Below are 12619 nucleotides of genomic sequence, written 5' to 3'. Positions count from 1 at the left end.
GAGAAATGCACGGCCGTCGCAACTAATGTAAATCTAACTCTCTATTATGCAAACTGAAGAGAAGGGGCAGTTAATAAAATACAAAATAACCAGGTGTTTTATTATGCCAGGTGCCAGATCCCTCAGCATTGGAGCTGATGTGGTTTACACATTACCTTTGAGATGCTACAAATGGAAAGAGTTTTAACATTCTATCTGTTAATGAATGTCAACACAAGTGTCACAGGAAGAAGAGCTGGATTTTGAGCAGCATTTCTCAGTATTGAAAAACCAAAACTGACTCAATATCAATGTACAGCTTGAACAATAAAACACAGGGTTAAAAAAAAATGCACAACAGAAACAAAAGCTCTGATTAAATTTGCCTGGAGATCTCCTCTATCCATGCTGTGAAAAAGATGCAGACGCTATGACTTTTCCTGAATATTTTACTGAAGCGGGTTTTTGGGTGTCTTTTCCAGGAGCAGTCTCACATGTTTTTCAGGCCTATGCACCAGTGCACATATGGTGGAACAATACTGTAATACACCCTAGTGGCATCTTTATCAGTGGAAAAGCCCAACCTTGCTATGAAATCCAATTAAACAGCCATTTTTGCCACATAAATTGATCCCATTTTTTCCATCATTTTTGTTTTTTCATTGCAGGCTGCTCTGTATCCACATTTACAATATGGGATGAGGTACTCGTAGAAACATACACAGCAGCAGAATCCCTACTGTCTTTAAAATCCACTTTACAAAGGAAACAAGGCTCACAGGGGCACTCTGCCCTAATCAGGAACACTCGTGATGCCTCTTTAGTAAAAGCAGCAATGCACTCCAACTCCAGTGAGTTCACTGAGGACCATGGCACATGTCCCTGCTCAGTCCCAGTATCAGGAGATACACACATTTTTACATATGTATATATTCCTCCTCAATGGCACTGAACAATAGCTGTGTGACTTCTATGACCAGCACTTACAAAGAACGAAATGCTGTCAAGATGTGTGTGGAACCTCTTCACTTCCAGCTAGCCAAGATCAACCCAGGAGAATCTGCAGCAAGGGTCTGCAGAGCCAAAATTGTTTTCTGTTTTATCCTCCCTTTATCACAAGGCTGGATGTAACACAGCTGTAGACTTACAAATAATACCACTCTCAAGGGACAAGCAGTATAGTTACACTCAATTATACTATAAAGTATGACATCTCCAGAGAAATTACTCAGGCACTCTCTCTTACCTGGATGACAGTAATAAAACAGATCTGTTTATGATGGACTTTTGGAATCCATTACTTTTAAACAGCTTGCTGATTCTCATCATTGGTAGAACTGTACTTGTCACTGCCCACCAAACGCAACTATTAAGTCAAATGACCCAGGGAATTTAATACAAGGGCTATTCTCCCATTATTTTAAGTAGACTTCTACTAATTATGCAAAGTATGGGGCCACTTTTTCTTTTTAAAGACCAGATGGATATAAAAAAATAATTGAAAATGCTTCTCCAAAACCATTTTTAACAGCTAAAAACACACAATGGTGGTGGAAAAAAATCACCATGTAACCCTTCATTCTGGGAAATGCAGGCTGCAGTGCTCAAGAGTGAGAGGAGCCAGATACACAAGCCAAATGCTTGAACAGATTTTTATTTTTACTATATCTCGGTAAGGTCTTTTTTATTTTACACTCCTATAATTTTTTGCACTTTTTAGCAACAAATGAAATCTTTTAAAACAGTCTGAATGATTGTGTAACCAAAGGCACTCGGGGGCTGCCCTTGCAGAACAGTTTCTTCCATCTAACATCCCTGTCAGTACACAAATGCAAGGCTCACAAAATTCAATGGAATCCACATTGGTTAGAAACACTCACTTCTCACCTCTCAGTTAGAGAATTAAATTAAAAACTCTAAGGTTATAAAAGCAATCTGTGTGCTCTGTAGTGTGAGCACACCATGCCTCACGACTGACAGCATGCAGAACCAGGCATAAAAGCAGGACTGGGGGCAATCTTCCACATGTACTAGATTGTTACTATCAAAAAAAGCAGTGTGGCATAGGCTTTTAGCCTATAGGCTCCCCTTGGACTCAGCACTTAGAAAAAGGGCTCTGTGCTCCTTTGTTTTTTGATTTCTGGTCTCTGCTTCAAGTGTCTCAGGTTGTTGTCGGAGCCCTGCTGTTTGATCAGCAGCTGCTGGTGGTGTCCAGGCACCGGAGCTGTGCTCTTGTGACCAGGGGATCCAGATCCCCTCTGGATCCTCAGTGATGCAGAAAGGATTATCCCCTCCCTCTGGGCTGGCGGGAGGCTGGAGGGGAAGGTGACCCTTATTCCAGCCCCAGCACTACTCTGTCCTTCCCACGTGAGCTCTTAACACTGAAGTCCTACATAAAATGCCAAAGTGGCTGCCAGACCTTACCTAGATGAGAGATTTAAACACTGTGCACTTCACACACAGACTATGAGAATGCAACAAGAAGACAGTATTTAGTACCACTGCTATTATTCTGATGCAGTGTTTGAAGGAAGCTGCATCGCTCTCAAAGATTCAAGGTAAGCCAAAAATAACTCTTTCAGCATAATTCTGTTATTGCAACTTGTACCATGACAAAGCAGGAGAGGGTGAGCCCTGTGCAGCAGTTCCCTGCTTTGGACTTCCAACAGAGCAAAGCTAAAAACAAGAAATCTCCTGCCCCAGGCTGTCCCATCAGGCTTGAGATACGAATGACCAATACCCAGCCTCAGAAAGAGAGCAGTCATATCATGGCTACTCATGTTCCATAGACAGCCCAGATTCACTGCTCATTACTGAGATCCAGGTGCTCTCAACAAGGGCTCTGAAATTCCAACAGGGGCATAAACTCCCCACGGGGTTCCGACAGAACCTAAGGACGAAGGCATCAGCAGTGGGTGTGCTATGCAACAAGGCCCTCTCCAATTTCATCCACTTGTATCATTTCAAGAGCTAAAAGATTAATGATGCTTCAGCAGCCAGTACCTAATGCAAGTGTTGAGGTGCCAAGGTTTATCTTTCAACCCTCGAGGATCTTTGGCAATTACCAGGATGCAATACAGTGCCATGCCACCAGCTGCAGTTCTGCTAACTCTGCTAACTCCCAGCTAAGGTGGAAATACATTCTAATGTGTTCCTGCTGGGAAGGACCAGAGAAACATGGGGAGGAGAGGCTCCTTCCCCAGTACTAACCACTTTACATGGGGCTCAGATTTAAATGTGAAGAGTGCTTGTGAAAATACTTTCAACAAGATGAAAAACGTGCTTTTTTATAAAATCACACCATATGCTTGCTTTTCTTGCACTTAAATACCAAGTCTTACACTCAGACCTCAGTTTTGAGCCTTGCACTCCATTTTGTAAATAGATTATTGTGCCATTAAAAAGCACCCTGATTGCTAAAACAGTGAATATTGATGGCACACAGGGATTTGCCTACATCACTCAGAAATTTAATGTTTGTTTCAATAGCAGAAAATTTACCCAAACCAGAGAGCAATCCAGTGAGAGCACTATTCCACCAGGCCTCTGAGGATTGGTCCCAGATCTTCAGCTGGGGCTGGAGGGCAAGAACCATGGAGGCAGCTCTCTCCTTGCCCCAGCCATGTCACTCCCAAACTCCTGCTCTCAGCGATGAGAGCACATGCTTGACTACCTCAGGATGTTTTGCACATCCCTTGAAACAGTCAATGCTGCTGCAACCAACAGCAAGCCAAGACCCAGTAGTCATTTATTTACTGATAAGGTTCTAAACATTATCTAACAGTTATTTTTCATCCTCTCTTTTATTATTTGATTTGCAAACTTGACATTGAATTTTCTTTAATCAATTAATATCACTGACTTTCCCTGTATTTAGCAACATATATATGTATAGAAGAAAAATTATTTCCCTGACTCATCTCTGAGAGATTCCCATAGTACTGAGCTTCTTGATGGGGGTGCTGATTTTTCATTTCTAAAAGCATCAAAACTTTTTGCTGTTATGGGATCTTTTGGTAGACTGGGAAAGGATGTATAATTTTTGGGGCTGTCATATGCAGAGCCAGGAGTTGAACTCAGTGATCCTTGTGGGTCCCTTCCAACTCAGGATATTCTATGATTCTAGGAATAAACTGCAAATGAGCATTTTGGAAACTGTTTTACTTAAACATTTCATATTTTCCTTGACCTTGGTAGCTTTGGGACTATCACCAGTAATCCAGCAGCATTTAAGAACTCCCTACACCTGCAAAGTTGTAATCTACTGATGCACGAGCAGAGATCACATCTTTGGGAGCCAAGAAATTTCTAATGAATGATGGAATGTCACTGACTCATGGTCTCAGAGCTTGGGGTTTGGCTGGATTAATCCTCCAGGAGTCTCTTGTGATACCGCTAAGTAGCGCTCACATCTAAGTGCAATTTCTCTCCCCAGCAGGCAGCCTTTGCACACACACCTCTGGTTTTTTCCTGGCTTAGGAGGTGCAAAGAGTGAATCTACTTCTTCACCTATTTAAAATGTCCAGAGCCTCCAAAACTCACATCATCCAGGCATATCGAGAACACTTTGTGCCTCAAATCATACTCACTGTAGTGTATTTTCCCAGCTGGCAGAGTGAAGGGAAGGTTTCCTGGTGAGCTTTTCGGATCTTCTCAGTGAGATCATCTAACTCTGCTGTCATTTCATAGTTTTCTGTGGACTCCTGCTTTGAAGGTTCCTTCTTCTTTTTGTTCCTGTCATTTCTGACAGCTGTAAGAAAAGCAGAGATACAGATCACATGGGGTTATTCAGATCAACCTATGTTGCTTTTGCTGCTCTATTTCAAATCACTGTAAAATACTGCTATTTTAAACACACATTATTTTAGGTGAATATAAAAATGTTATATGCACAGAGGACATTAATTCCAGCCTACTCATTTAAAAATAATTTAAGAACTAAATGTAGTGAGCAGTGATTAAACCAAACTTCCACAGGAGTTTGTTGTGGGTGTGCCATCACAATCCCACATTATCAGCCTTCCAGGAAAGTCTACTGCAACTTCATATGCAGAGTGTCTTAGTAACTTTGTGAGGTGGGATTTTTTCCACTGTAGAACTACAGTTGTGCACGGTGGATGGCGAAGCCCTCTGCAGTGAAGCAGTCACTATTTTATTGGATGTGAACAACACTAAAGAAAGACAGCAAATATCTTTCTTCTTAAGTACCTCAGCATGGAAGATAACAAAGCCCCACACTAATACAAACTCCACTAAACAGAAGTTATTTAAAAGGAAAGTTAAATGTGAAAACAGTAAACAAAAGAAGATGAAACACGTTAAACTCAAGTTCTGGAGATCAAAGGAGAAGCACAAACACTTGAAAGAGAAAAAAATGGCAGTGAAGCTATCTAAAGTTGCTTGCCATCTGCTTCTGCACTCAGATCAGCCTTCTACCTTCCCCCGGCCGTGGGGGATTACTGGAAATATGCATTGTGCTCACTCGTGCTGTAATTGATTTCCCACATATTTGTGTTTTGTAATAAAATATGACAGCTGCTCCATCACCATGCTGCTCTTTGTTCTTTAATGAAAATAGCTTAATTTTACAAAACGTGCCCAGGAGATAAGTCCGTGTCCACAGTATTGCCAGTAATTGTGAATTTTATCAAGAGTCTTGCTGTTAGCTAAAGCTAACGTCTTAAGTGTAACCAGATGCATAAGGCTTTACAACAAAGCCAAGCAAAATCAATCCCTCTCCCTGAAGACTCCATGTCAATATTAAACACCCTGAAGACTAAATCTTACTGGATAAATAAAACCAATCTTAACATTGTTAGCATTCAAAACCTCACGATATTTAAAACAAGGCCCTAAACTCAGAGGGTGCAGCTGGTGGGTTTGGCACATGTGAGCATGGCTTGGGATTTTGGATGGCCAAAGACCTGTTGATTCTTATTTGTACTGTCCTGCCCCAGAAAGTGCATCTGTCTGTGCCAGAGGGAGGGAAGCACAAAGCCACCTCCATGCCAGCTCTTTTTCCCTGTGGGTTCCCCAGGCCCATCTCCACATCTTCTGTGGTCGCTTCCTACGTGCCGGTGAACCACAATATTCATAAAGAGCAGAAAAAATAGTGGGCTGGGAAAGCATCAGAGTCAGAGGCATCTACAGAAATAACATATTGTGTGTAATAGAAAACAAGGAGTAGAGATGTGGTGAACATTTGTTTCTCCTTCACAAGGCACACAGTCCATGCAATGTATGGCTCTGGTCTTCTCACTAAAGGTCTGAATTTGCAACTGAGAGAATTCTGACACCAGTCATTCACATTTTAAGCATGAACTTGACTTAACTGTGTGACAGACCTCTCTGAAGTCAGTCATGTGCTTGGCTGGATTAGGGCTGGGATGCTGAGCACCCCACTGGATTAAAACCTAACCTTGAACACCATCAATTTTGGTGTTTGGAGAACACAGACCCAAAGGAGACCAGCAAAAGTGGACCAAAAAGGTTATTCCTTGCAAAGGTACAATGCTATCAGTGCAGTCGGATTTAGGGCGATGGACTGGTTACTCCCCACTTCCTTTTACAAGTTTTCCCCTCAAGCAAACGCTCTGATTTGTTGGCTGAACCCCAGTGCAGAGCACAAATGCCATGTTTTGCACTGAAAAAACATCCAAGACCCAGAGCTATGTCTCGAGTGCTGCAAACTGCCACTGTACTTCAGAAACAAATCCTAATCACTGCTGTACTTGGGAGATAAAGGAGTTCCTTAGAAAACTCTGTAAACTCCTACACAACCATGAAGAGCAATAAACCTTTGTAACAAAGCCCCACTTACTTATAGCTCTACAAGCTGACTGACAAATTTGCCAAGCAGGCGGCCCCAACAACCACTTCCCTCAACAGTTTTGAGCTCCTTGTCCAATCTGAATGCATTATTCAGGCCAGGCTTCAAAGCAGGTGCCAAGGGCTCCTAGAGACCAGGAGATAACTCTGGCAGGGACCCTGCCATTCTCCTTTGCTATCCCAGCACTGCTCCTTCTGCAGTGTACCTGAAATTCCTTTCCCTCCAAAGGCCACTGGAGGGACAGCTGCTGATCAGTCCTCATCACCAAACTGGCTAAGCTCTGTCCTCTTTCTCTTTTGGTCCAAATCAGAGGGTAGAAATGGAAGAAGTAACACAGCCCAAAAACTAGGAGCATTTTTTGTTCCTCATTAACTTTCTTAAATGATTCTGATAGCTTTTAAAATAATGAAAATACAGAATAATATATATCTTCTTACTTTATTCATTAAGACTGCATCAGACCTGTCAGTGTTTCCACATTCCCTGTAAGATAATGGATTAAAGTGCTGATGTATAACACCCAAGCTCCTAAAATATAAAGCATTTCAATAACATCAAACTATTGGGCAGATTTAACGACAGTTATAAATCAACACGCAAAAAAAAAAAATAAAAGGACAGAAAGACCTTAAGACAAGACTATGTTTAAAAGAGTTAAATAAAAACATATAAACACACACACACACATTTACGCAGTAAATTTAAAAACCATCACTGCTCTGGGAACAGGAACTGTCACACCGCATGTGGGAAGGGTTTTGGATTACAGCTTATGCTTATATTACATAAATCACACCTTTTGGTATCTTGATCTTTACATGCATATGATCACATCAATCCCTGATGCAATTCCACTGCCTTTTAATGATGATACGCCAGTGATGAATCTGTGTCACAGTTAATGCTGCCGTGGAAAACTCAGGTTATGAATTCCATTACTTGTGCACTAAATTCTGACTTGATGGCTGCATTAATTAGAAGCTCCCAACAGGGGACAGTATGGAAGCTCTCTTGCCCTATGAGAACTCTTGAAAGTTAAAGAAAAATAAATAAGGTGGTAGCGTGAGGAAGGAGCATGAAAAAAGGTGAATCTTGATACGTGAGGAAGCCAGGTCTTGGCGCGTCTCAGAAGGCTGAGTGACACACGCCCACACCTGTGCACGTCTGCTTCAATCCATCTTCCTGTGACAGCTTCCCTGTCCCCTTGACACACACGCCAGGACTTGCACTTCCACACCCAGAAACCTGCAGGCAGCCACAGCAGGGTTCACAAGCTGGCAAAGGTATTGCCTTAAGAACTAGCCCCTACCTTCAGATGTTCAGCCTGCTCCCTGATGGTAGGGGGGCAGAACACCACCTCTTGTCCTGCTCAGTCTGTTCTCCTCACCCCAGGAGTGCCATTGCCTTTCCCTTAGCCTCAGATACACTTTCCCTTTTCTGCTCAAAGTGATGGACAGGGCACAAAAGGTGCAAGAGGGTCTCTTGGAGAACCCCAGTGCTCTCATTTAGTAACCTTGCAGCAATTCTCCTGCCTGAGTGGGGTCATTTCAAGCATGTCCTAATGCAGGGAATTGTCCAGTCTTAAACCCCTCAGGTCCACCAAACTTAGCCACTGTTTGGCTAAAGATAAGCTGGGATCCAGCCCATGAGATTTAGACAGTTTCTAGGCAATCAGGTAAAATCACAGAAGAGTGAATATTTGTACATCCATTTGTCAAAGGTTGCACAAACATGTCCAAGGGAGGAGAACTTGCCACTCACAATGCAATTTTTCCTACTACTTACACAACCTGCGCTTCCCCAGATATCCAGAAGATACACAGACAGCTCCTTTCATGTATTAAAATGATTAATCAGCTATAAATTCATTATTTGAAATGCTATCACTGCAGTTTTGTGTCTTGGAGATCCCCGTGACCTTTGAAGAGCTCTGTGTACTAGTTAGCTGGTTTTGTTCCTGTAGCAACAACTACTAGTGCTTCCAGTCAGTTCACATTCCTGTAAAACCACACTTTTCTTGTCCCCAAATATTTTGGAAGTTACTCGTTAAGCTAACAAACCTCAAAAGCACCATAAAGCACACAGAGCAAGTCAGTAATTGCACAGTGCTGGGCACAAGATCGGTCTGCAAAAAGACTCCTTTTGTTTGTAAAGCCCAATGAGAAGAGAAGTGAGAGGTGAACTGAGGTAGGAACGCTGCAGACCTGCCAGTTCTCCCTTCTGGGCAGAGGCTCACTGTCCTGCCTGTCCTCCTGCTCCTTGGGAAGCCACCTGTCCCTGAACACCAGGGAGCCTGGGCAGGCTGATGGTGTCACACGTGGCTGTGGGGCTGATCCCCAGCACTGCAGCTGGGAAATCCAGCAGCACCAAGCTGTTTGCTAGGGTGGAAACCCACAAACCTAGCACAGCTCCTCCACACTCTTGCTCATCCAACTCCAGAGGCAGCTGCTAAAAAAATTCTAATTCTGGCACAAGTTAGCAGCTGTGGCCAATTTCAGTCAAATATTTCAGTCAAATAAGCAAAACTCTTACTTACTGCCAATGGCAAGTGTGCTCCATCAGGCTAAATGCCCAACATATACCACACATTACTCTTCAACTAACTGTGTTAAATGGTATGGAATGGCAGTCCATAAGGGTGTCTTTCCCAACAGTCACCTTGGAAAATTTCAAACCAAGGGAGCTTAGCAACCCTGCTGCTGCTGAACTAGGCTCTCTGACCCCATGGTCCACAGCAACACCCAGCTGCACATCCCAGCCAAATTCCAGACCTGAGAACTGGTGGAATAAAGCACAAAGATGAGGAACTAAAGGAGTTTGAGTTTCCCATCTCCAAGACATGTAAAGGAAGAGAACAATCATCTCAAAAGCAGCAAAATCACACTCGACACACTGATGAGCCATCAATCCAGGACGGTGGGACTCCTGTACACATTAACAGTAGTGCAATTGCAAGCCAAACACACTAAAATATGCAGAACACCAGGTAGTTATAAATAGATTGGTTTCCTAGGTCGTGATTTCCAGATGAAATAATGTTTTCTTTTAGGCAAAACAGCTCAGTCCTAAAATAAGCCAGGAAACTATTTTAAAACAAATTTCCATGCCAAAACTTGGCTTTGACATATGGAGAATGATTGGAGACAAAGCCCATTTCAAACACAAAACTCTCATTTCTAATGGACAAAGCGAATAACAAGTACACAGTTGTGTAAGGGACTTACAAAACCAGAACACATCAAAACCTGCATATTTTGTAGCTGATTCTGAGAAATCAACCATGTCAGCTGTTGGATAACAATCGCCAGAAGAAAACATCTCAAATTAAGTGAGATAGTATCTCTCTACAGACAGATATCAAAATTAACAGGGAGCACAGAGAAACAATCATGGAAGACATTTCATAAGCACCTGGCACGCTATCATTTTTCCCCAGGCACAGAGCAAGCACATCCATTACAGAATTCGAGCCCGCCCAGGGTTTCCTATTGAGAAATAACATTCAGCTATGGCAAACCCGCCCCGGCCAATGCGCCAGGAACCTCAGTTCAACCACAGGGGAACACACCACACATCCAGAAGACATCGTCCTGTCTCCTGCCTTCACGTACACTGGCCCTTCCAGACACTCCTGGTATTTTTTTTTAACCTTTTTTTTCTTTTTTTTGAGGAAGGTAAATTTGAACTCTGCCTTGCAGCTTTGTATTATTCATTACATAATTGCTATGTTTTATTAGAAATATGATCTATTATAGCCTTGAATATGGTAACTTAAATGACATTGAAAATTAGATTATTCTGATTATTAGAGAAGTGAGAAAGGTACTAAACATTTGTAAGGCTGATAATCAATCAGTGTATCCATGTGAGTGCAATAAAAATCAATCAGGAGCTAGTGCGTTTAAATCTAATTTTTTAAGCATGACATTTTCTTCTGAGTTTCTTTTTTAAATGTCACCCTCTTCTACAACAGTGATTGATTCTATCCCCAGGGATAGTTAACTCCAACTGTTTTATTCATTGCACTGAGCTCTTATATCCAGTCTTTTCTAAATATCAATTTAATGACAACAATAATATTTTTATCAAAATGTGAAATTCAGAAATAGGCATTCAAAACAGCAAGAAGCACGGCAGTACATTTAAACTGCTACAAATACCAGGAACCTTTTAACTAGCAAGCAGTGTACTTAACACAGAAAATGGTGGAATTTTGTGTCCCTCCCATTTTCTTTTTCCTCCCATAAAAGAGAAGGCCAAGGATTTGCTTGTTTAAAACATAATTCATTTAGAAATGTTTCAGTAGTGAACAATGAATCACTGGCTATAGGGAGCCTGTGAATAATTACCTATGCCTTCAAAATAACCTTATTAGGCTATGGTAAGTATAGGGGAGACCTTTGATACCTATAGCCTTAGGGCCCCTATTTTTCCATTCATGCACAGGGGATTTATATGGTTATATCCTGACGAAAGCAACACATCTCCCATTTATGTGTGAGGATAACTGCGGGGTTAATATATCAGAGCTGAGTTATAAGAACAGGTTTCATTATATGAATGAATGATACAAATGGATGCTCTACAGCTTTATTTAACTGGCCTGAAACTTCACCTGTGGTTTCAAGGATTCTCATCAGTCGGAACAATTTTATTTTAGATGTGAAATTTGGCACCTGCTGTTGTCACATCCCTGAAATATTAGAAAGTGGAATGAGCAAAAAAAAAAAGGAGTTTCTAGTCCTTAAAAAAAAACCCAATAGCATCTGAAATCAGATGTAGGACCAAAACTGAAAAGCCAATGCAAAACAACAGGTTGAGAAAAATACCCCTTGAAATTAGCTGAAAGGTATGCCTCCGGTACTCTTTTACTTATTTATTTAAATTTTTATATTACTGTACTATCTTTTTAATAAAAATTAACAATAATTTCTTTTGCTTTTTAATTTTAAGACATCCAGAGGCAAAATCATACTTGGAATACCTAGAACTTCCAATCCAAGACCCAAAACCACTCCTGAAGGGAACCAAATGGTTCTACAGGCACATTTGTCCTCAATGTTGCAGATGGACTGGACAAAAAACCCAAACCAACTAAATAAACCCAAAAAACCAAACAAACAAACTCCCCCAATCTACCAGACTCCCATAAGCCATTTCCAAGTGTATGAATATACCAACTAATGCCTACCTTTATATTTACTATAGTATTTTGGGAGTGGTTCAAGGTCTGCAGAACATGCCAAACAGAGTACTAACTGCCCAAAGAATAAAAATCAGGACTCCAGAAATGGAATACCCCTCACACTCCCCAGACAGGTCCTAAGAACAAATGAGAAACGAAGAAGTTGCAAAAACAGAAAGACAGTAAACAAGTGGGGGGAAAAAAAAATCAAACAGAAGAAAATGTGTTTTGCAGCACATGGGTGTGGGCAGGTAGAGGACGAGGAGCAGCTGAGTCAGAGGCAGGACAGACAGGGCACAGCACCTGTACCGGGGGTTGAACTGAAAGCAGACTCCTTGGTCTCCCTTACCATCTCCCTACATATTGCAATCAAAGTAGCTGGAGAGATGGGATTATACATTAAATGATGAACTGTTTAAATAGCATTTGCCCTGTGATTTCCATTTTCAAAGTGCTTTCATATCATCAACTAATTGCCAGTGTTAATAGGATAATCCACATGCTCTAAGCAGCTGATGCTTAAACAGCTATTGAAGGTTGTTAGCATTAACAATTGCAGGCAGAATAAATCACTAATATTTCCCGTGAAGACCCACCAACATATCTGCCATGGAAATAGCCTAGCC

General features: G+C 41.6%; 1 protein-coding gene across 11 annotated transcripts in view; it reads right to left on the bottom strand.

Moving 5' to 3' along the window:
* The window catches only part of RARB (retinoic acid receptor beta), a 311733-nt gene that overhangs the window by 16001 nt on the left and 283113 nt on the right, over positions 1–12619 (bottom strand). For all 11 annotated transcript variants that reach the window (XM_036379258.2, XM_054518507.1, XM_036379266.2 and 8 more), the window contains one exon: positions 4569–4729. In XM_036379258.2, coding sequence (XP_036235151.1) covers positions 4569–4729 — 161 coding nt within the window. The remainder of the gene's footprint in view (positions 1–4568; positions 4730–12619) is intronic.

Source organism: Molothrus ater, chromosome 1 (genome assembly GCF_012460135.2).
Source record: "Molothrus ater isolate BHLD 08-10-18 breed brown headed cowbird chromosome 1, BPBGC_Mater_1.1, whole genome shotgun sequence".
Classification (NCBI taxonomy): Eukaryota; Metazoa; Chordata; class Aves; order Passeriformes; family Icteridae; genus Molothrus; species Molothrus ater.
Note: the sequence above shows the minus strand (reverse complement) of the source record. Positions and strands in the feature narration are given on the sequence as shown.